The 25,408-nt window shown below is 38.1% G+C and overlaps 1 protein-coding gene across 1 annotated transcript in view; it reads left to right on the top strand.

Moving 5' to 3' along the window:
* The window catches only part of brap (BRCA1 associated protein), a 36,443-nt gene extending 11,840 nt beyond the window's left edge, over positions 1-24,603 (top strand). Inside the window, exons 4-12 of the mRNA XM_073065668.1 lie at positions 2,186-2,375; positions 2,489-2,602; positions 3,048-3,196; positions 4,684-4,759; positions 7,566-7,704; positions 9,875-9,984; positions 18,588-18,677; positions 18,888-18,991; positions 22,158-24,603. Of these exons, the coding sequence (XP_072921769.1) occupies positions 2,186-2,375; positions 2,489-2,602; positions 3,048-3,196; positions 4,684-4,759; positions 7,566-7,704; positions 9,875-9,984; positions 18,588-18,677; positions 18,888-18,991; positions 22,158-22,515 (1,330 nt within the window). The 3' untranslated portion in view covers positions 22,516-24,603. The remainder of the gene's footprint in view (positions 1-2,185; positions 2,376-2,488; positions 2,603-3,047; positions 3,197-4,683; positions 4,760-7,565; positions 7,705-9,874; positions 9,985-18,587; positions 18,678-18,887; positions 18,992-22,157) is intronic.
* The last annotated feature ends 805 nt before the right edge of the window (positions 24,604-25,408 follow it).

The following is a 25,408-nucleotide window of genomic DNA, read 5'->3' as shown; positions in this document are numbered from 1 at the left end:
TCAATCATCAAGAAATGCAAAGAATGTGACACAGCTGTAAATCTGCCTAGAGTAGGCTGTCCTCAAAAACTGAGTGACCATGCAAGAAGGGGGTCTAGTGAGGGAGGCCACCAAGAGACCTATGATAACTCTGCAGTAATTACAAGCTTCAGTGGCTGAGCTGGGAGAGACTGCACATACAACAACTGTTGCCCGGGTGTTTCTTATGGGCTAGTGACAAGGAGAAAGCCACTGTTGGGGGGGGAAAAATCTCATGAAATCTCAGCTAGAGTTTGCCAGAAGGCTTGGGGGAAAGTCTGAAGTCAACTGGAAGAATGTTCTGTGGTCTGATGAAACACAAATTGAGCTTTCTGGCCATCAGACTAAATGCTATCTATGTTTGGCATAAGCCAAACACCGTACTTCATCAAAAATACACCATCCCTACCTTGAAGCACGGTGGAGGCTGCATCATGCTGTGGGGATGCTTCACTTCAGCAGGCCCGAAGGCAGAGAGTAAAATAAATGCAGCAAGATTCATGGAAATCCTGGAGGAAAACCTGATGTAGTCTGCAAGAGGACCATGACTTGGGAGAAGATTTGTTTTCCAGCAAGACAATGACCCCAAGCATAAAGCCAAAGCTAGTCAGGAATGGCTTAAAAACAACGAAATTAACGTCCTGGAGCGGCCAAGTCAGAGTCCAAACCTCAATCCAATTTAGAATTTGTGGCTGGACTTGAAAAGGCCTACTCACTCACAATCTCCATGCAATCTGGCAGAGCCTGAGCAGTTTTGTAAAGAAGAATGGGGGAAAATTGCAGTGTCCAGATGTGCAAAGCTGGTAGAGACCTATCCACACAGACTCAAGGCTGTAATTGCTGTCAAAGGTCCGTCCACTAAATACTGACTTGAAGGGGGTGAATACTTGTGCAAACAATTATTTTAGATTAGATTCAATCTGGATGGGGACATGAGTGTGGCTCCTAGCATGCCTGAAGTCCACAATGATCTACTTGGTCTTCTGGGTGTTAAGGGCCAGGTTGTTGTCGGCACACATGTTTTATATTTGTAATTGATTTAGATCACTTTGTAGAGATCTGTTTTTACTTTGACATGAAAGAGTCTTTCTCTGTTGATAAAGTGTCAAAAAAAAAGCCAAACCCACAGTTATTCATTGTTGTAAAACACTAAAACATGAAAACTTCTTGGGGGGGGTGGGTGGTGAATACTTTTTATAGGCACTGTGTGTCAAATTTTTAAAGTTATTCTTCAGTATATTTGAGAACATTAAGTTAAAAGAAAAAGAATCTAGTTAAAAGAAACTCTAAAATAATGAAATCATTAAAAGTTTTAAGGGGGAGAAAAGCATTTAAAATATTTAACCTACCCTATTCATACTTTTCATCCTTGCAGTGGTATAGGATTGTATATCCACACCTGAGAACCACTGCTGTCAGAGTCCTGAAGTGATCACCCTTTGAATGATTCCCAATGGTGCTGCTATGTTCTCATAATCCCTTCAGTTATTGATTATTACATATCTGATTGTCTATTTAAACTATTAATTATGTACTCTCAAACGTTTTGTATTCATATTTCACTTGTTTTTCTTAAAATTAATAAAAAGATTTAAAAAGAAAGAAAGTTATTCTGCTATTGTCACTTTAATATTTTGTTGTGGCATCTTAGGTATATTAGGGAGTTTTGCACTTACCAATGTGTTGTTACATTTATTATGACCATGTAAACTGTTGACTCTGTGAGCTTCATGTGAAGAAGGGCTTCCATTACACCCTGGTGTATATGACAATAAACAAATGTAAATCAAAGTAGATGTCAGTCAAATGGATTGGCTGTCATATTCCATAGAAGTTATGAGAGCGGATTCCCTAGTCACCCACTTCTCCTTTGGTGACCAGTTGTAAGTGCACAGGGAAATGGCCATCAGAGCTCAGTGGAGAAGTGGGCAGTCCGTATTTCTTGGTAAAGTCCTGCCATTTCGCAAGCAGCTGGATGGGTAAATACTGCTATATTAAAATCACTGTAAAAAGGCAGGCCCTTTGCTATTGCTGAATTCTGAATATATTGGTACCCTGTAGCTTTAACCTTGGAGCTAAATATTGATCTGGCATTAGTACTCATGAATATTCATCATTATGCAAATTTTAAGTGAGCCTAGTTACAAGTTCTATTCTTTTCCCATAGCAAGATGACTTCCTTAAAAGAAGATGTGAGACGCAGTGCCATGTTGTGTATTCTAACTGTTCCAGCCACCATGACCAGTCACGACCTTATGAGGTTTGTGGCACCATTTGATGATTCGATTGAGCACATGAAAGTAATAAGAGATTCCACCCCAAACCAGTACATGGTTCTTGTCAAATTTTGTTCTCAGGTAAGAACGAAGAAATTGAATTCTGGGCAAAATTGTGTACTTGGTTGGAAAATGAGTTAAATGTTTTGATATTTTAAATTTCTGTTTCAATCTTTCTATGTTCGATTTTTTAGGCAGAAGCAGACAGTTTTTATACCGCCTGTAATGGTCGGCAGTTTAATTCCATTGAGGAGGATGTATGTCAGCTGGTGTATGTGGAAAGGGCTGAAGTCATCAAATCTGAAGATGTAGGTACTTTATCCTATTTATTAATTTGAAAAGCATTGTAAAGGAATTAAATACTGTAGCTAAGTAGCAGCAGTGAATGCTGACTGGTGGATTATGATATTTAATTGTTAGGATTTGCCAATAGATGACTAGATAAATCATGTAGAGTACCCTGCCTTCTGCTTTGTATTAAATAAGGGTAATGAGAAGTAGGAAATGATTGTGAGCAACTCCCTCCCTGTTGAGAATTGATTGAGTAATCCCAGCAAGGGTGGAAAAGAAATGTCTTTCACTGGCTATCTTCCACCACCGTATTCTTAATTGGAAGTCCAAATAGAATTGAGATTTATTTATTGTATCTTGATAATATATCAATATTGTTTACCAGTTGGATGTGAGCCAACTTGCCAGAGTTGGACTTAGGACTTTATTTGGAACTGTTGATTTTGTGTTTTCTCTCTTTAGGGAGCGAGTCTTCCTGTAATGGGGGTAACTGAGCTACCACCCTGCATTGTGTGCCTGGAAAGAATGGATGAATCAGTAAATGGCGTTCTAACAATACTCTGTAATCACAGCTTTCATAGTCATTGCTTGCAACACTGGGAAGATACAACGTAAGTTGCAACAAAAATAAATTATCAGAATGAGATTTCTACAGGATTCCTACAATCTTCACAATTCTTGTATGATATATTGCACTGTGGGGAAGGGTTGTATTAAGGGTTTAATTGGTGGAAAGAATGTTGGATTGTACACAGTATTGTGAAAAATCTTTCAAGACCACCATCTTTCAAGAAAAATCACCAAGACCAAGGAGATGGTGGTGGACTTTAGGAGATCTAGGCCTCATATGGAGCCAGTGATCATTAATGGAGAATGTGTGGAGCAGGTTAAGACCTACAAGTATCTGGGAGTACAGTTAGACGAGAAGCTAGACTGGACTGCCAACACAGATGCCTTGTGCAGGAAGGCACAGAGGCGACTGTACTTCCTTAGAAGGTTGGCGTCATTCAATGTATGTAGTGAGATGCTGAAGATGTTCTATAGGTCAGTTGTGGAGAGCGCCCTCTTCTTTGTGATGGCGTGTTGGGGAGGAAGCATTAAGAAGAGAGACGCCTCACGTCTTAATAAGCTGGTAAGGAAGGCGGGCTCTGTCGTGGGCAAAGTACTGGAGAGTTTAACATCGGTAGCTGAGCGAAGGGCGCTGAGTAGGCTTCGGTCAATTATGGAAAACTCTGAACATCCTCTACATAGCACCATCCAGAGACAGAGAAGCAGTTTCAGAGACAGGTTACTGTCGATGCAATGCTCCTCAGACAGGATGAAGAGGTCAATACTCCCCAATGCCATTAGGCTTTACAATTCAACCGCCAGGACTTAAGAACTTTTTAAAAGCTATTATTAATGCTTTTTGAGATAGTGATTTAGATGCATATCATATTTTTTTACTGAGTTAAGTATTGTATGTTATTAGTTTTGCTACAACAAGTGTATGGGACATTGGAAAAAAAGTTGAATTTCCCCATGGGGATGAATAAAGTATCTATCTATCTATCTATCTATCTATCTAAGAGAATAACTTGGTTGAAATTGTCTCAAAATCTGAGAGCTGTCTTTAAAGCTGGAGCAGCTGCAGGAGTAACTACCCTGAACAATGCACAGGAGCCACGGTTGTACTGGTGCAGATGTAAAAGAGCCCAAATTCCTCTGTTCTGTGGAAGGGTCTCGGCCTGAAACGTCAGCTGTTTCTTCATTTCCCTAGATGCTGCCTGACTTGCTTAGTTCCTCCAGCATTTTGTGTGTCTGTGTTGCACTGTTTTATATTGTTGGTTTGAGATAAAACTTCTTCACCTTATGATTTGGTAACTTGATTTGTTATCATTTTCTTTAATCATTATCATTTGGTAATTTATCTTCATGTAAATATTCAAATCAGAAAATGTGAGCTATCTTCATTTGGCTTTAGTGCAGAGAAAGTTGCTGAAATGTAAGGCATTACAATGTTCTTGTGACTTTATCTTTAAAGAAAAACATATATTTATCCCATGTAAAATGTCAAGTGCTGACGTGATTAATGACCCGAGAATTTATTTTGTTTTAGGTGTCCGGTTTGTAGGTATTGTCAGACTCCAGAGCCAGTTGAAGAGAATAAATGTTTTGAATGTGGTGTCCAGGAGGTAAGTAAGTAAAAACTACAATGTAAATCTTTTTGTAATGCACAAAATGCTGAAAGAACCGATGAAGGGTCTCAGCCCAAAACCTCGACTGTCTGTTCCTCTCCATAGACGCTGCCTGACCTGCTGAGTTCCTCCAGCATTTTTTGCATGTTACTCTGGATTTCCAGTTTCTGCAAAATCTCTTGAGTTAATGTACTATAAATCTGTTAATGGGATTTAAAAAAAAACACCTCAAGGTACTGATTTCTTCCCTTTCTAGGACTTTTGCCACATTAAGTGTTGTCTGGGCACTGGAGTGAAATATATTTATGGTTTTGGCATGATTTTCTCTTCAAGCTTTATTGCTCTCAGTAGGTTTGAAGAAAAATCTGCCTTAGCAATGTGTTTAATTTTAAAAAAAGTCCTGAACAAATAAATTCCTATTTTGCCGAGTAAAAATTTCCATTCCTTGTGGATTACCAAGAGGGTTTACTCACTTAAGTTGAACCAAGGTCAACGATGTGTAGCAGTCTAGAGTGATAACACACTTGGTTGTTCGTAGCTGGTTCTATTCAGAGTTTATCTTCTGTGGTAATTTACGGTACTTAGAATAGATTCAAGCCCAAATTTCAAATTGAAGGGGCGTACCTCTTCAGTCTATCCTTTTCAGGTATCAATAATTTTGTGGTCTTATACTATCTGTGTTTTGTTACTGATCCTTTTGAACAAACTATTTAAAATGGGGACTAAAATCACTTTGCTCCTGATAGTTGAATTATTCATTTGAAACTGGGAAAAGTAGATTCAATACTGTAGCTTTAAAAATATTTGTTATTCTCTTCATGTAATAATATTAAGTTAAATAAACCAATTTTTAAAAGCATTTCAATTGCAGTATACCTGTTACAGAAGCAATTGTTCTAAATTTATTGTGTAAAACTGCGCTTGTTTGTGAAATAAACCACTTGCAGTTAGTTCTCAATGGCTTTGAAGTGCTGGGTCATTTTCAGTTGGTGTGCTATTTTCTTTCTTTGGGAGAAGAAAGATGTTATTCATCTGATTGTTATTCATCAAAGATTGCTATCCTTCCTTATCAAGATTCATCAATATGGTTGAATCAGTTCTTTGAAATAGTGATGTTATTTGCAGTGTGTTTTGTTGGCTTATTGTTGATTTCTGATTCATCTTGTGAAGATTTTGGCTGCTTTCTTTGTGTTGATAACCCACATCTCTTACACAGATGTATTATTTAATATTTTCGATTCTGAATGATACATTAATTTCTGTACAAAATCATTTTGTTCGTATATGTGTGAGAATGTGAAAATGCATCAGATGAATAGTGAGATAATTAACAGGAATGCGAAATGGACACAAAAGGCAAACTTATAAAAGAACAAGAAATAAATTGAGGCAAACAAATTCAAAATGGAGAGAATAACTGAGAAACATGGAACAAGTCAAAAGGGAATTAATAAAAAGTAATTGAAAGATTAGCAACACACAGTAAATTAATACTGAACTCTAAACTGAAATCTAAATGTTAAAGATACTCAATCAGCAACAATGGAGATTAAAAACAAGTTAACATTTCAGATGAAAAGTTCTTATAAAATTACCAGTCTGAGGAGTTGTTTGTCTTCACAGATGTCGTCCCACCATTTTCTGGTTCTATAACAAATAATTGGATAGATAAATTTTTCCTTTAATTCTCTTTGTGAGAATGGAGTGTAATATTAGCCTTTAACGTGGATGATTGCAAACGAAAATGATTTTAAAATCCACTGTGTTCTTTCCTGGTTCAGCTCAGGGTATTCATAAATAAAGGAGATGACACACTTGTTCAAGGCCAGAAGAAGACACTTTATTAGCACTGGCACAAATGCAATACAGAAAAATACAACAAATCTCTACAGTAGTAGCAGTACAGAACTCAAAATGATACTTCTCATTCTCTAAATGAGCTGATCTGCAGAATACCGACAGACTTTCACAGAGTCTAAGTCTAAGCCTAACTTTGATTCTTTCGACGTACTGTTCCCTATCTCAGTACTGGCCAATAGCTGTGACCTAGTCTGGGACAAAACTCTCTTTTCCTCCCCTTGCACTAAGAAAGTGCCCCTTTTTACTCCCTTCAAGACCCCTTACAATGGTACTTTTCCATGCATTTGGTACCTGCACCTGCAAAATGACCTTGCCTTCCTGTGAAAAACATATTTTCCACCATCTTCCACCGTTATAACTGGAGACATACTTCCTTAACTTTCTCAAAACATTGCTGTTACTTGTTCCCTTGTACTTTCTCAAAACAATCCATCTCCAACCATTTTGTCTTACAGACTTCTATTTTATTTTTTGCATTTACCAAAGAGACAAACTTATAAAAGAACAAGTAATGCTACTGTGAAACTGTAGTTTCCTTTGGGATCAATAAAGTATCTATTTATCTTTCTACTTATCTCAAACTAATTCAAAATGAAGAAATAACAGAAATATGGAACAAGCCAAAAAGGGGAAATAATAAAAAGCAAATGAAAGATTAGTAACACACAGTAAAACTGATACTGGACTCTAACCTTTAACCTTTTCCTTACAATGATTTATATTTTCTATTCATAATAATATGTATAATGAGGAGTCCATTATAATGGCGTGTCTCCCAACTGGTTAGAAGATTTTTCCAATTTTCTGAGATGATACTAAATCAGTGTAACTGCAAACCTTGCAAAAGATGTATGCAAAGAATAGAAGAATATTCACGATTACCTTAATTAGAATGTAAGTTCTTTTATCGCATTTTTTTCCTTTTGTTTCTATCCCTCTGTAGAACCTGTGGATCTGTTTGATATGTGGACACATTGGATGTGGTCGCTATGTCAGTCGTCATGCATATAAGCATTTTGAAGAAACACAGCACACGTATGCCATGCAGCTCACCAATCACAGAGTCTGGGACTATGCTGGTGGTAACTATCCTTAAATTGTTCCAGTTATTTGCAAGCAAATTTTTTTTAGACAAATTGGTCCTTTAGCTGAATAAATCTGTGACAGTTTCACTGTATCATGATTCAGATTTTGATTGGGGCAACAAAGGAGTTGATCATGAAAGCATTGTCTCATTATATGGATGAATTTATGGTGCTAACTCTTGAAACTTGATGTAATACTTTCTTGAAATGTTTTTTTAATTGCTGTTAGTAAAGAAATTCTTGAGAAAATAATTCTGATAAATCCTTAGATTCTGTCTTTATAGAAGTTTGAAAAATATGGCTACACTGAGATCAACTTTAAAAATTTTCTAATTTCTCAAAAGGTTCTTGTAGATGGGAGGTTAGTAATTTTGACCATGGTATTGAAAAGGAAATGAGAGAGAAATAGAACAGCCAATTAACCTAACCAGTCTTATTGAAAAAATGCTGGCATCAGTAATAAAACATGGGAAAAAATAATACACCAGTACACAATTTGCTCTGTGTGTATTATGAAAGGAAAATCATATTTACTTTATCTATTACGAGTTAATTGTGGATGTACCTAATAGAGAAGATAATGAAGAATTTACAGATCTGATGTACAGTGGATTCCCGTTCATTAGGACACATCAGGACCAATACATTTTGGCCCAATTAAGTGGCTGTGCCAATTAGCTGAAGTCTCATGGAAGTAGATAAAAATGTATAAAAAAAGACAAATTACTGTTTAACAGAGTAATAAATAATGTATTTAAATGAAATACAAAACAAATTAGAACACTACCAAAACTGCTACAGTACTATAAAACTGTATTAGTTCCTAATTGTTATCAATGGGGGAATTTATTCAGTGTATGCAAAAGTTTACAGAATTATGTACTTATTATACAGAATAAATCAGAAAACTACCACAGTACGAAAAAGACATTAGTTTGTAATGGTTATCTGGAATTCAGTGTATACTGCTGTGTTCTTTTGATTGACTAAATGAACAAAATCAGTGCAGACACCTAGTACAGATAATGAACACGAAGTACACTGCAGATGCTGTGGTCAAATCAACACGTACAAAAGCTGGATGAACTCAGCAGGTCAGGCAGCATCTGTTGAAAATGTACAGATAATGGTCTGCCTTCATACAATGCTTTTGATTATTGTATCCTCCAAATCTCATTTTAATTGTAACATATAAGATGATTGTCAATACCTTCAAATTTTTCATGGTTCCTAACTTGTTGAAGTAGAGAATTTTTTTTCATTTTCACTTCTGGCCATTTCTGGCATCTCCAAGCCTGAATGCTTGAAACTGCAGTGAGCAAAACAGTTCTGAATTGTCTTACTGTTTATTACTTCCCAGCTATCAGTGACCAAAAGCGCTGCTTCTTGAACAGAAATATGCAAGTAACTTACTTAAAAACTATTTGCTCTAAGCACAGTGTAGTGTCTAATGTCACATGATGTGCACATGACTGAAGCTAGTTAAAAACTGCTTGGCAACAGTCTCCTGTACCAAATAAACAAAGGGAATTCTGACTATTTTCTTGAAATTGAATGATTTTAAGAATCTTAGTTCTAATAATTAAAATGTATAGATGAATAATTCTATTCACAATGTCATTGTCACAACTGCATACTGAATTACTAATATGTCCAGTTCTCAAAACAAAGTATGAATTCTACTCATATTCATGACCAGAACTGTCTGATATCCTCTCTAGGATTTTGATTCTGCTCCAGAATTAACCTTGAAGTTCCTGTGAAAAGGGTTCCACAAGCCTCATTTTGTGAACCGCAGATGCTGACACATATCAGACTAGTCCATATGCAGACTAATTTAAACATGAGAGAGACATGTCTATTTTGTCTCTGAAGTTACTGGTTAAATTATCTGAAGGAAAAACTTAGTTAGTTTTGAAATATTTCCTCTAGCAGAGGAATGTAGTAAAGTGGTTAAGACACCTTTTCCTAATTAATGGAACTTCTGTTTTTATAATTACCAATTTATGTTTTAAAAAATAAATTGGTTTTAAATTAGAACATTAGTAAATGCTATTAATTTCTGAGTGTACAAGCTATGAAGAATGCAGATTAAAAGATATCAGGAAGATGTTCTGTCAGACTGTTCACAATATCAGATTTTGAAGTTGTAATCTGTTTCTTTCAGATAACTATGTTCATCGCTTGGTGGCCAGTAAAACAGACGGAAAGATTGTGCAGTATGAATGTGAGGGTGACACATGTCAGGACGAAAAAATTGATGCTCTTCAGTTAGAGGTTAGTCAAGTTTCCAAATCACTGTTCAAATTTCTCTTTCCTGTTGTCTTAACACTTCTTGCCCTCCCCAACCTTCAGTTGATTGGCTACCTCAGCCATGACAGAACTCTTATTGACATTTATCAGTCCAATGGAGAATGTAAAGATAGTGATTGCTCATATTAAATTATTGCTGTCCTTCACTCACCCCTGCAGGAAAATGAAATTTTATCATTATTTTGTCCACACTCCAGATACAACACCATGATAACTTGCTGTCCATCATTTTATTCCTGTAGCCTGCTCAAAGGTGAGCTCAAAGTAAGAGTCCCATTACCCCTACTAGGGCATAGACTGCTGACAGCAGCTCGGTAGAGTCCTCAGTCCCGGGCTTTCGGCACAAGTCTTCATCCATCTTCTAGGTGAAGATCTTTCCTCACCCTGGGATGAGGCCTTTGGAGCTTCTGAAGCTTTAGGTTTTTACAGGATGGGGTTGCTAACCCTCCTCCTTTTGCAGCCAGGCTTGAGACTGTCCATGGCGTCGTTTTGGGTGAGCTTTAGCTATTAGTAACTGAAACACCAGATGGAGTGGTTTGTGGACACTTCAGCTGTTTTGGAGCAGATATGTTGTAAAACTGCAAAGTCACCTCTGCTTTCTTATCAAGTGGGTTTAGGTTTTCAATTACAATTCCATCTGAATACGATCCAATAGCGAAAAGCAATCATAGCATGCGATTTCCAATAAATTGTTTTAACATTCATTCTTGGAATATAGGACTAAGTAGTTTCCAATTTGGATTTTGTGTATTGTTCTAAATAGTTCTATTTTACTACTGATATTTTGTTTAGAATAAAACCCACAAGGAACAAAGATATTAACATCCTGCAGCCTTTCTAGCTGAAATCCTCCTTGATAATACTATATTTTGTGGGGTTTCTATAGTGCTGGTAGAGGCCTCAGAATATGTTTAAGGGAAGCATGAGTGGGGTGAGTATGTAATGAACTGCAAGTGGTGGATACAGCTTTGATTTCAATATTCAAAAAATTTATGGTTAGATACATGGGTGATGGTAGTGGAGGGCTATAATTTGGGTGCGTGTCGATGGGATAAGGCAGATTAATGGTTCAGCACAGACTAGATGGGCTGAAGGCCCTGTTTCTGTGCTGTAGTGTCGTATGACTTTATAAAAGTCTACAAAAAAATAAAACTTGTTAGAATGAGATTAAATCTTGTGCAGGTTGTTATTGCCTGACAATGCTCATCTCAGTGAGTTCTCTTTGAATTCATATAGTTGAAGTGATTAATTGTTAATAAAGTTGGTGTCTGATATCAATTGGTGCCTTTTTTGTGGGCGATAGAAATCACAAAAGCTTTTTAAAAATACAAAGAACTAAAGATAAATCGAGAAAACCATCAAAAACCTAAACCTTTGTTTCTGCAATGAAATGTTTACGCTCAAATCTGAGTACTTAAAACACAAGAGGATAAGTCTTGTAAGTTTTTTGATATATTGATGTATTTAAGGTAAAGAGTTGCTGTAGATCAGTTATCTGCTTAAACAGTGAGATTACATAATGAATGTAATCAAAGTAGTGAGATTACTTGGTGAATATAATGAAATCAGTGCATACAGAGGGTATGAAGCTGAAGTATTCAGGCTGGGGAGTCTTAAATGCCGAACTACGGAAATCTATTTAAAGATTGAGTTACAGCTCTTGAACTTGCTTAATGGCTTAAGTAAAAATCCTGTTAGTCAATAATTAGATTGGCAAGCAGTACTAGAAAGTATGCGGCATGGTTTAGGTTATGTATACGTTGTCCATTATCAACTTTCTTTCAGTGGCTGAGTGCCTGATACGTGACTTTGGTATGTATTGATTTCTTGAGAATAATCTGGGTTCTGCCCCTGACCCGAAGTAAATGAGCCAGTATCAGCCTAAGTGCATATTCCGATCATTCCTGGAAATGTACAGACCCAAGGGCAGGTCTTGCCTCAGTTATCATAATTAGGTGATGTTGCCTGTGATTCAATATTCTTCTGATGCTCACAGACTAGACTTGCAGATTAAAAACCACCAACTGGGAACAGGCAGGTTGCTGATACGCAATCTGCCTTGAAGAAGGAAAAAAGGTAAAGAAATGGTATCATAGCTGGATCATTGACAACTAAGGTAAAGCAGGAACCCATGTAGTGCTGACCCACTGAGGCTGTTATTAGAGCAGTCTTGTTCCTGGAGCTTGAACATGCAAAATACCCAACCCATATCAAAAAAGTTAGCTGCTTAGACATTATGCTGCTGTGTTGGAAACGTGGCACAAACCCCTGCACTCCTACAGCAATAAAGTGAGACCTTAAGATATAGGAGCAGAATTAGGCTATTTGGCCCATGGAGTCTGCTCTGCCATTTCATCATGGCTGATCCAATTTTCCTCTCAGACCCAATCTCCTGCCTTCTCCCATATCCCTTCATGTCCTGACCTATCAACCTCTGATTTAGCCTTCAGAGCTACCTGTGGCAAAGAATTCCACAGATTCACCACTCTCATGACTAAAGAAATCCCTCCTCATCTCCATTCTAAAAGGATGCCCCTCTATTCTGAGGCTGTGTCCTCTGGTCTTTGACTCTCCCTCCAGAGGAAACATCCTCTCCAAATTCACTCAATCAAGACCTTTCACCATTCGATTGGTTTCACTGAGGATTCCAGTGAATTCAAACCCAGAGCCATCAAACACTAATCCTGGAATCATTTTTGTGAACCTCCTTTGAACCCCCTCCAGATCCAGCACACTCTTTCTAAGATAAGAGGCCTGAACCTGCTCATAATACTTTAAGTGAGGCCTCACCATTACTTTATAGAGTCTCAATATTACATTATTGCTTTTATATTCTAGTCCTCTTGATATGAATTTGTATTTGCCTTCCTCATCACAGACTCAGTCTGCAAATTAACATTTAGGGAATCCTGCCCTTTGCGCCTCAGTATTTTGTATGTTCTCACTATTTAGAAAACAGTCTACTCTTATTTCTTCTACCAAAGTGCATGACCATACACTTCCTGACACAGTATTCTGTCTGCCATTTCTTTGTCCATTTTCCTATTCTAAGTCCTCTGTAGCCTCTCTACTTCCTGAAAACTACGCTGCCTTTCCACCCATCTTCATATCACAACAAAACCATCAATTTCATAATCAAAATCATTGACATATAACATAAAAAGAATCGGTCCCAACACAGGTCCCTGTAGAGCTCTTACTAGTCACTGGCAGCCAACCAGAAAAGGCTCCCTTTATTACCACTTATTGCCTCTTGCCAATCATCCATGATCTGTACTCGATTTTTCCTGGAATACCATGGGTTTGTAGCTTGTTAAGTAGCCTCACGTATGGTACCTTGTTAACGGCTTTCTGAAAATCCAAGTCCGAATCATCAACCGATTCTCCTTTGAGAAGTAACAAACAGGATAGACAAAGAATTCCAACAGATTTGTCAGGCAAGATTTTCCTTTGAGGAAACCATGCTGACTACGGCCTATTTTATCATGTGCCTCCAAGTACCCTGAGACCTCATCCTTAATAAATGACTCCAACATCTTCTCACCCAGTGAGGTCAGACTATCTGGCCTATAGTTTATTTTCTTCAGCCTCTCTCCCCTCTCGAAGAGTGGAGTGACATTTGCAATTTCCAGTCTTCTGGAACCATTCCAGAATCTAGTGATTCCTGAAAGATCATTACTAATGCCTCCACAATCTCTTCAGTCACATCTTTAACATCTTTAGTAAACCTGGGGTGTACACCATCTGGTCCAGGTAACTTGTCTACCTTCAGATCTTTCAGTTTCCCAAGAACCCTCTCTCATGTTATAGTAACTACACGCACTTCATGACCCCGATACCTGGAATTTCCACCACACTGCTGGTGTCTTCCACAGTGAAGACAGACGCAAAATACTTACTTTGTCTACATTTTGTTGTCCTCCATTGCTACCTCTCCAGCATAGTTCTCCAGTGGTCCAATATCCACTGTCGTCTGTCTCTCTTTTATACTTTTTGTATCTGAAGAAACTCGGTATCTTTTTTAATATTGGCTAGCTTATTTTCGTATTCCATCTTTACCTTCTCAGTGACATTTTTAGTTGCCTTCTGTTGGTTTTTAAAAGCTTCCCAATCCTCTAACTTCCCACTAAATTTTGCTCTATTGTATGCCCTTTCTTTGGCTTTTATGTTGGCTTTGACTTCTCTTATGAGCTACCGTCCTCTTTGGGATGTATACAGTGTATCCTCTGCCTTCTACTTTGCTTCCAGAAAGTCCAGCCACTGCTGCTCTGCTGTCAACCTTGCCAGTGTTCTTTTCCAATCAATTCTGGCCAACTTCTCTATCATGCCTCTAATTCCCTTCACTCCACTGTAATACTGATATATCTGACTTTAGCTTCTCCTCAAATTTCATATTATGATCACTTGCCCCTAAGGGTTCTTTTACCTTAAGCTCTAATCATTTCTGGTTCATTGCACATCACCCAATCCAGGATAGCTCTAAAAATGGCATATTGTAGGCATTCCAGAAATTCCCCCAGCACCAACCTGATTTTCCTAATCCACTACCCATTGAAGTCCCCCATGACTAATGTAACATTGCCTTTTGGCATGCATTTTCTATCTCTCATTGTAATTTGTAGGCCACGTCTTTACTACTGTTTTGGGGTCTGTATACAACTCCCATCAGGGTCCTTTACTCTTGCGGTTCCTTAGCTCTACTCACAATGATTCAACATCTTCCGACCCAGTGTCACATCTTTCTAATGATTTGATTTCATTTTTTAACCAACAGAGCAACACTGACCCCTCTACCTTCCTGCCTGTCCTTTCAATACAATGTGTATCCTTGGACATTAAGCTCCTAGTTATAATCTTTCAGCGATAATTCAGTGATGCCTATCTATCTGTCTCCCCTCCTTCCTCTCCGTCGCCTCCTGGAATAGGCTTTGGAGCTGCTCCTCCCAACTTTACCCTAATCTCCAGACAAGTTGCAATGACCAACTAACCTTGGCACGTCTATGGACTGTGGGGAGGAAATCCACCCGGTCACGGGGAGAATGTACGAATTCCTTACAGACAGCGGTGGGAATTGAACCCGGGTCGCCTAGACTGTAAAGTGTTGTGCTAGCCACTACGCTACCATGCTACCTAACTTGGTGTTGAATGGAGTACCAAGGAAGCAGCTGCTGGTGTTGGGTGGGCTGGGGAGAGCCATGGGGACACAGCAGCTTTCTCATATCCAACTGGAGTCGATGGGAGAGACTGTAGCATCCAGCTGCTTCCTCAGTATGTGGAGCGACAACGGCCTGCACTCATCACAGTCACCAGGTTGCAACCCTAGGCCATGCATTGTTATACTGAGTGGCCACACTGTGCGGCCCGCTTAATGCCTGCCATCCGCAGGTAATCATTGCACATTGCCTCTGTGGCTCAGTCTACACTGAATCATGCAGCAATGAGATTACTAAACTAGCAAAGGACTGAGCCCTTAATCGCGTTCCTGGCACAGCAGCACTGTCATTAACACATTACTTTAATGATTCCTTTCAGCGTTGATTCCATTAGCCTTTCATTCCTGACCACTAAGGAAGATACCACTGTACCTTTATAGTGGATAATATGCTTAGTTAAATTGATCCTCGCACATGAACATTTGAATGTAAGAAGCAAAAAAAACTATACAACTCTTTGCAGTCACTTTTGTTCTTTTTTTCACCTATATATTCTGAAGCAATTTTTCCTTGCGCTAGTTCTAATGTAAACTCTGCAAATTGCAATCTTGCTTTAATGATCTTAAAAGTGGCCATTGAAGATCAGGCATGAGCCAAATCATATTATAACCTATATTATTAAGTAAGATTTGGTAGATGATGGTTAGGAGCAGGGATCTTCTTCGAACCTCTTTGTTACCAAGGTAACGTACAGATCTTAAAACCACCATGTTGAGCTTGGTAACTTTTGCACTGGAAATCGGTCAGCTTCTGACGTTTAGTTTCGCATTCATTGAGTCATCATTGGAACTGTTTTTAAATATTATATCATTTAAAAAAAAATTGTTTTCCTTTAAGGGATCATGAGTGAATCTGCAGATGCTGGAAATAAATAAAAACACGAAATGCTGGCAGAACATATCCACTCCCACTCCAATATGTCCCACAGACCACTCCCACTCCGATATATCTGTCCATGGCCTCCTCTACCGTCAAGATGAGGCCACACGCAGGTTGATGGAGCAACACCTTATCTCCCGCCTAGGTAGCCTCCTACCTGCCGGCATGAACAATTCAACTCACAGACCTCCGTTGATACCCCTGCCCACCCCTTACCCTATCCCTATCTATAATTTTAGTTGGGTTCTCTCTCTCTCTCTCTTCCCCCCTCACTATAATCTCTCCCCCCAGCCCTACCTTTCTTTCTCTTTTATTTCCCATAATTCTCCACCTAGCCCATTTCCCTTCAGCCTATCACTTCCCCCCACTTCTACTTTCTACTTTCAGGAGCTTTCTACTCCATCCCTCCCCCCACTTCTTATCCCTCCTCGACCATCCCATGTTACTTCACTCCTGATGAAGGGTTTCGGCCTGAAACGTCGTCACTACCTCCTCCCATAGATGCTGTCTGGCCTGCTGAGTTCTGCCAGCATTTTGTGTTTTCCTTTTAAGGGGATGTAGGTTTTGCAGGGGCAGCCTTTCTGGATTATCCTTAAAAAGGTGGTGGTGATCTGCCTTCCTGGTCTCTTATAGGCTCTTATAGACAAGCTTCAGGGAGTTAATAGATGAGCTACTGGCCACACGATTCCTAGCCTTGGACCTGCTGTTAAGCCACCTTGTGTATACTGTTCCTCCAGTTCCATTTCTGCTCTAAAGTAATCCTTGTGATAGTAATGCCATTGAGTGACAGAGTGATAGCTGGATTTTCTCCTGTTGGATATTGTCATTGTCCTGCCCTTGTGTGGTGTGAACATTCTCCAGGTCTTGCTGCATTATCTGAGGAATTGCAAACGGTGCTGAACGTTGTGCAATCGTCACTGGGGATTACTTTGGACCTTATGATTGAAGGAAGGTCATATGGAGCAGTTAAAGATGGATACTACCATGTGAAATGTTTGCAAAGATGCCCTGTGATTGAGATGATTGACCTCCAAACACACAGTGTCTCCTTTGTGCTTAGCATGATTTCATCCGGTGGAGGGTTTTCCTTTATTCTCATTGTTGCCATATTTAATTAAAAGCTGCCTTGACCTCAAAAGGTCATTCATTTGAATTTGAATTTATATTTTACATCCATCCCACAATGTGAGGGAGTAAAAATCATTGTGACTCTGTCACAATGTACAGACATGAATTTATAAGTCTAATGGCTCGTAGAAAGAAGCTGTCCCGGAGCCTGTTGGTCCTGGCTTTAATGCTGCGGTACTGTTTGCCAGACGGAAGCAGCTGAAACAGTTTATGGTTGGGGTGACTGGTGTCCCCGATGATCATCCAGGCCTTCTTTATGTACCTGCTGCTGTAAGTGTCGGAGGGAAGTTCACATCCGCAGATGCGCTGGGCTGTCCGTATCACTCTCTGCAGTGCCCAGCGATCAAGGTTGGTGCAGTTCCCGTACCACACGGTGATACAGCCAGTCAGGGTGCTTTCAATGGTGCCCCTGTAGAAGGTCTTGAGGATCTGGGGGCTCATGTCAAACTTCTTCAGTCATCTGAGGTGGACTTCAGCTCTAGTGTTGCTGTTGGGATCTAAATATCAGGAGCTGAGCGACTGTACTCAAACTGTACTGCTGTGAACAGGCTGGTTCAGAGTACCATTCACTATCCTTCCATCACTTTTCTAATGATCAGGTGTAGACAAATGAGGAGGTAATTGGCCAGGTTAGATTTGTCATGATTCCTGTGGGCAGTTTTCTACATTGCTAGTGTTACGGCAGTACTGAAACAGCTACAAATTAATTGGGGGTGACCCGGTAACGTAGCAGTTAGCGATCTAGGTTCAATTCTGCCCTCTCTGTCAGAAGTTTGTACATTCTCCCTGTCATCACTTGCTTTCCCCAGAGTGCTCCAGATTTCAAAGCCGCACAGGTTAGTAGGGTAATTGTTCACATGGGTGTAATTGGCTGGTGCCGGCTCGTTTGGCGAGAAGGGCCAGTTATTATGATGTACCTCTAAATAAATACATACAATTTAGATCTTATCTGTATTGTAAGATCTGTAGTACGCAAAGGAAGTGCAGGAAATTTCTTAGTTGTAAAGTCATTGAATTGCTTGTGGGAGTTTTGTACAGTAATCTTTGAAGCTCCAGCTTGCTTCATTAAGGATGAATCTTTACTGTTATTAGCTTCTTTGAAGGCATGTCTTATAAAAATATGACAGAACCCAGTATTCTCTGGTACAATGAACAGCTTTTGGTTCAAGTGCATTAATGAAATCTTCCCCCACAATCAGCAGATCACGATCTAATTTTGCGTAAAGGAAAACGAGAAACATAAAAGTTATGTTGATTTGCGTTTCACTTGAGCAGGTTTCAATTTCTGTGTGAGTCAGTTACATTAAAATAGTATAATAAGATTTTGAACACTTTATTTTTTAACAGTATTCATACCTCCTTACCAGTCAGTTAGAATCTCAACGCATCTACTGGGAAAACAAGATCGTCCATTTGGAGAAGGATGCAGCAGAGGAGGTAAGTTGCTTTTGTAATATTGCTTTTAAAAGGATGTCTCACAAATGCAGTACAAATATAGCTTGTATAGAAAATTATTAAATCCAAAAAACGATTTCTGCTAAAATGTTGTGAAGTCGAGACCGAAGGATTGTATAAACTTTGAAACATTTAGTAAATTGACTTCAGTGATGTTTTTCCAATTTGCTCTAATTTGGCTTCATCTTCCAGATCAACAACATGAAAACAAAATTCAAAGAAACCATTGAAAAATGTGACAGTTTGGAGCAGAAGCTGAATGAAATCATGAAAGACAAACAAGCTCTTGAAAGAAAGTAAGGAATTTTGCAACCAATGTTCTGTTAGTACTATGAACTCCAGAGAAGTAAACATCGGTTAAATGTGGCAGTGGCAGATTCTAAAGGGGATATGATAGGTTTTCCTACTGTCTTGTATGCCTTCCCACCTAATGGTTGTCTGCACCCAAGGGTCAGGACAGCTTACAGTATGGTTATATTTATGAACTAGATTGCTATGTATGAACAGACTTTTAATTTGATAGGGAATGGGTAACTATCCTAGTATCCTGACTTTATCTGGTTTCATACATTGCCATGGATAGCAATCAAGAGAAGACATTTATATCCATTTCATTGCAATTATTCCCTTCTCCAAGCTATGGATACTGTATCCAATTACAATGTTCCACCTCATCTTACTTTTTCAAAAAAAAAGACCAGTCTCGTTTATTATTTCATCACGGTTAATTTATGTGAGATTTCCCACTTTGGAGGGTAAAATAATTAGTACAACTGAGACTTGACCTAAGACCTTCAATCCACTGCAGAGTAATTAATTGATTTGCCTATTGATCATGAAATTTTGCTGTTGATCTGTGTTTGTGGATAGATCTCTTACTAATTTGCAGCCATATTTTGGATGAAGGAAGACAGAAATTTTTAGTGTAGTGATTCTAAGTGAAATTTGATGATGTAATCAAATCTTACATAATAGTTTTGGGGAGTGCAGTTTGGAACTGTGAAATTTTTTCGCAGCTATTGACAAGCTTGTTAGTCTGTGTTTTGTAGGATGGTGAGGGTATCTATCTTATCTGTAGAGAAAACAGATTTTTACTCCATTCCCATTAGTGTAAAGTTCAACTTGCAATGTTTGTAAAGGAGAAGGGAATTTTCTCAGGAATCGGTATACTTTCAATAGCTGATAGGTTCACGTAAGCATTTGCATATAACAAAAATGTTTCTAGAAATACCTGTTTAAAAGAGAGAACTTAGCGGTGGACAGATTTTCTTCCTAAAGAAGTCAAGTTAATCTGAATCACTTTGGGAAAGCTTTCGTATGAAACATGTTGAATTGAATTTCCTTTATTTCTTACACGCTTCACATACATGAGGAGTGAAAATCTTTATGTCTCTGTCTGAATGTGTAAATTAGTAATTTGTAATAAATAGTATAGCAAATAGAATAGTATTTGTAATAATTAAGATAGACAATGAAATAGTCAATATAGCTTAGGAATACAATTGTGTCAGCATGAATTAATCAGTCTGATGGCCTAGTGGAAGAAGCTGTGCCGGAGCCTGTTGATCCTGGCTTTAATACTGAGGTACCGTTTCCCGGATGGTAGCCTGTGTTTCTGGTTAGGGAGACTCAGGTCCCCAATGATCCTTTGGGCCTTTTTACGCTGTCACTGTAAAAGTCCTGAATAGTCAGAAGTTCACATCCACAAATGGGCTGGGCTGTCCGCACCACTCTCTGCAGAGTCCTGCGATTGAGGGAAGTACAATTCCCATACCAGGCAGTGATACAGCCAGTCACAATGCTCTCAATTGTGCCTATGTAGAAAGTCCTTAGGATTTGGAGACTCGTGCCTAATTTCTTATTTACTTGAATTTATTTTAAAGTTAAAATATCTTAGATGGATCCTAAAAAACATGCTGGGTGTTTGATGTGTACTGCAGCTCCCATTTATAATTTTAAAGTATTACTTTGTGATAATATTACTAAGTACAAATTTATCTTGTTGCTTACAGTCATTGGGCTGTTCAGCATCAGATTGAGTTCCATGTCTGAGTCAACATCAGCAGTTCAGGTTCCAAGTGAACAGTGAAATTGTTGATCTGGTGTCTTGTCTGACGCATGAGCATTTCTGATGTATGCTATAGAAGAGGTCTTCAACTCTCAATAGATAGATTATTTGAATTAATAACAAAAATGTATTATTGTAAGCAAAGAATATTTTAAAATAATGGGAGATTTAGGTTGGATCAAAAAGCTAGCTTGTAATTTAGTCTGAGGCTGATAAGTTTAAAAAAATACACGCAACCAAGCATTTTCAATATTTGTATTAGTTTATTACTGTCAAATATACAAGATACAGTGAAAAGCTTGCTTTACAATCTGTTTATACAGATCAAATCATGACAGAGCATTGAGCTAGAATGAGGTAAAGTAACAACAATGCAGAATAAAGTTTAAAAACCACAGAAAAGATGCAATGCAGGTAAATGATTAAGTGCAAGATCATAACAAGGTAGATTGTGAGGCCAAGACTTCATCTTATTGTTCAAGAAGTCCTTTCAATAGTCGGATAACAGTGGAATAGAAACTGTCCTTGAGCGTGGTGCTGTGATTTCAGGCTTTTGTATCTTCTGCCGAATGAGAGAGAGGAGAAGAAACATTACCTGGGATGGGAGGGATCTTTGATTACCTCGCTTCTTTACTGAGGCACCAAGAAATATAGACAGAGTCCACAGAGGTGAGGCTGGCTCCTATGATGTGCTAAGCTTCATCCACAACTGTCTGTAGTTTCTTGCCGTCACTTGCAGAGCAGTTTCCATACCAAGCCATTGTGCATTCAGATAGAATGATTTCTATGGAGCATGGATAAAAATTGGTAAGAGTTGAGGGGATATGCCAGATTTCTGTAGCTTTCTGAGGAAGTATAGGTGTTGGTGAGTTTTCTTGGCCTGGTTGGACCAGGACAGCCCGTTGGTGATGTTCACACCAACTTCAACACCATTGATGTAGACGGGCATATGCACTGCCCCCCTTTCATTTCTGGTGCCAGATTGCTATGCTATGCATCCATTTTGCATATCCACTAAAGAGCAAGAGTATATCGTAAAGCCTGGTCTACCACTTGGTAAGATAACGGTGGATCTGCTACTTAAATTTTAATTTCAACTTCACACTCTACTCCCATTCGTAAATTGTCAGTCCATATTAGATGATTTTGTCAGTGAAGATTTTAATCTGGCAGCATGTTCTGAGCTACAATTTTTTTCTATGAAAGCAAATACCATAATGATTAAAACCTTCAGTTAATGCAATTTCCCGGTTCAGATCCAGATTGAGTTTGGAAATCAAGATGCCTTGCAGACTCAGACTTGGAAATCAAATAAGCATTCAGCTCTTGTAAATTTCTGTATAGTATGTACCCGTGCTATTTGTAAGATGCCTCTTTTTGTGCTTTTATACTAGGTGTTCACAGCTGAACAACAGAGTTTTGAAACTAGGCACAGAACTGAGAGAGGAGCAAGAAATGAACAAATACTTGCGAACTAATCAGATCCAGCTGCAAGCCAAACTGAAAGAAGAGGAGAAAAAGCTGAAGGACACATGCGAGGAGAAAGACAGACAGATTACTGAAGTTCAGGAGCAACTGCGAGATGTCATGTTCTACCTGGAGGCTCAACAGAAAATCAATGAAATGCCAGCAGACACACGTCAGGAGATTCAAGAAGGACAGATAAACATTGCAGTGGCATCTGCTGCACCTTCAACTGGAGCTATAACCAAACAGACGCCCAGGAGGGGGAGAGGCAAAAGAAACAAATAGTTAAGCTTTCTCATTTTTGAAAGAGAAAGGGGAAAAAAAAGCTAAAAACATAAAAAACCTCCTTGGAGGTGTGTGTATATTTGCTTAATTTTAATGCTGACTAACAAGGTGTTATTGATTCAGAATTTAAGAATTGCCAGTTTTTATGGCAGTTGGGCTATATTCTGCAGTGGGCAGAAAAGAATTATTTAGTACAGCATTATTGATTTGTATTTGCTGGTATTAGAGTATGAAGCTGTCTAATTTAAAACTTTGCTGTACATCACCAATCCACTCAGACCATTCTCATAGAACAAATAATTCACGTCGATTTACTGCTCATTAAAATTAAAACTATTGGCTTGCAGATTTTTCAATCTGACATTTATTCTTTCAGTTTCTGTGAAGCCATTGTGTAAAGTCTGTATGTATGGTTTAAATAGGAACAACAATATAGTTGACACTAGACTCCGAACTGCACACGTTGTGAGACACTGAAATCTTATATTAAAATATCATTTAATTTTTCATGTAGTTTTGTTTTTGAGGACCAGGCACATTGGGCAATCTGGAATTCACCATGATTACATGTCTGCCTATAATTTAAAGTATTTGATAAATGCCCAAGTTAATTTAAATTTAAGGGCAAGGGAGAAATGTAAACATAATTTTAATGTTGTGGATTTTGTCAATAAGATGGATAAGGAAATATTACAACGGTGTATTGCATTTAATGTGCTATACCTTGTCTACAAGTGACAAATGTTGGCTAAGGGAAAAGTGATTCTTCAGGATCAGATGCCTATAAAAGGAACAAGCGTACATTTTCTACATAAGAAATCAAGTTTACTAAACTGCTTGATGCACTTAGTTGAATGGATAAAGACACATCAAGTTAACTAATATACCTGCTTTACAATGTTAACATCTAAATAAATAAGGATAGTTGACCAAGCCATTTAAAATGTGCATTATTGCAGGGTTTTGTGATAGTAAAGCCACTTCTGTCCAGGAATAAATGAAATGTTGCAGAAATAAAGATACCTGTCATGAACTATAAACCACACATTCAGACAATAAACTATCTCAACTATTTTTACCAGGTATTGCTTGATTTCAAGACTTGCAATTCATTTGCATATAGCAATCCGGTATTTTCTACTTCACCTAATTTTGTACTTGTTGACGTACACGTGTTGATACCCTGAGCAGAACCCTATACAAAATATATTGGCAAGAATGGATAGGAGCTTGGCAAATTAGCAAGCTACCCAAGGTTCTTCCATTCACTCTGTGGTTGAGTCAGCAATAAATATTTTTAACTTGTAATAAGAAGCTTAGAACACTTGAAAGGCTAGAGACAGGTGAATGTGTAGTTGCTGTAAACAATCAAATTTAGAAAGATTGTTATATCTAATATATTATGACATTTAAAGAACCTTTTGAGTTCATGTACTTAACGTTTTGAATGAACCTTCATTCTCTCATTATGAGCATCCTGCTGTTAATAAAGTACTCTAAAAGATGTAAGTTTACATCCAATGTTTGGTGTGTAAATATAATAGTTAAATATTATGGATGATGTGTTAGTTGTAGATTAATAGATGTAGTGTGAATTGCCAAGGTGTAAATTGGAGCAACGTTGCCTGTAAGAAATATCTTCCACAGGTCTTTGAGATTGACTAACATTTACCCAGTTCACATTATACGATGGCAGTTTACGAAACTATTTTTGTAGACATTTATGGGAAATCTTTGAAGAAAACACACAAATGTAAATTATGTACAGCCAAACTACATTACCTCTTAATTGAGGCATAAAGATAACATTTTGTAAATAACTTATTATGTGCTCAGTTATTAGTTGAGAGCTGTGGAAACTTGAAATGTAAAATGATATATTTGGTGTGAAATGTTAAACTGGATCAGTGTATTTTAATTTTACTTAATTTGTTTCATTCCACCTAATTTCTGTAAACTCAGCAAACTGCTGTAAAATAGGCAGACAGACATGACTGTCTATTCAGAATGAAGCAAACATGCTCTTTTGTTGCCTAGTTATGAATATTTTGTAGGATTGTTTAAACAATAAAAATTATTCCACAGAAAATATTCAGTAATAACTTTTGTTATTTTGTCTTTTGTGTTGGCCCTTCCATATCATTTAGTTTAATTCCCTCAGTCAACTGCATAAAGTAAATTATGGTCTCATTCAGAAGGAATATGTGGAGGTCTAGACTGTGTTATGAGAGAAAGTAAATGGGAAGATGCTGGGAAAAGGAGTGCAAGTGATCGAGTGTGGTTAAGAATGGAAAGGGGAGAGAGACGAAGATTAATGGAAAGGGTGATCTTGTTAGAGGAAGTGGAAATGGCAGAAGATAATCTACAAAATACAGTAGGTAAGAACAAAATAATCCTTCTCAAGGTACTGTGGTGAGGTGAGGGTTTAAGCAAGAGAAATGATACAAATCTGGTCACAAGTCCACAACTGAAGAAAGAGGACGACATTTTTGAAGCAATGCATTGTGCATAATGTAATTGTAGTGGACTAGCAAGGGACAGTAACCAGAGGAAGGAAATTGCGTCCTTGTAGGAGTGGGAGATAATACAAAGTAGGTGGTTGTTAGAGATAATGGTCTTGTAATTAATGTTCTTCTACACTAGAAAGGCATGCCCAGGAAATAAAGAGCTAATTTGAGCTGGTTAAAGGACAGGGAGGGGTGAAAACTTAAAAGAAAATTAATTATTTCCGATGCAGTCTTCCATCTATTTGACACCAGAATGGAAGCTGAATGAATAATACCACAGCAATGTTGTATGTACTGAATTCCAATTGCAAATTCCAGAGTAGGTTTGAACAAATGAATAGTTTCACATTTACCGTATGTAATTAGTTGAAAATTTATCACTAACT

This window comes from Hemitrygon akajei, chromosome 14, assembly GCF_048418815.1.
Source record: "Hemitrygon akajei chromosome 14, sHemAka1.3, whole genome shotgun sequence".
Lineage (NCBI taxonomy): Eukaryota > Metazoa > Chordata > Chondrichthyes > Myliobatiformes > Dasyatidae > Hemitrygon > Hemitrygon akajei.
This window is presented reverse-complemented; position numbering and strand designations above follow the sequence as displayed.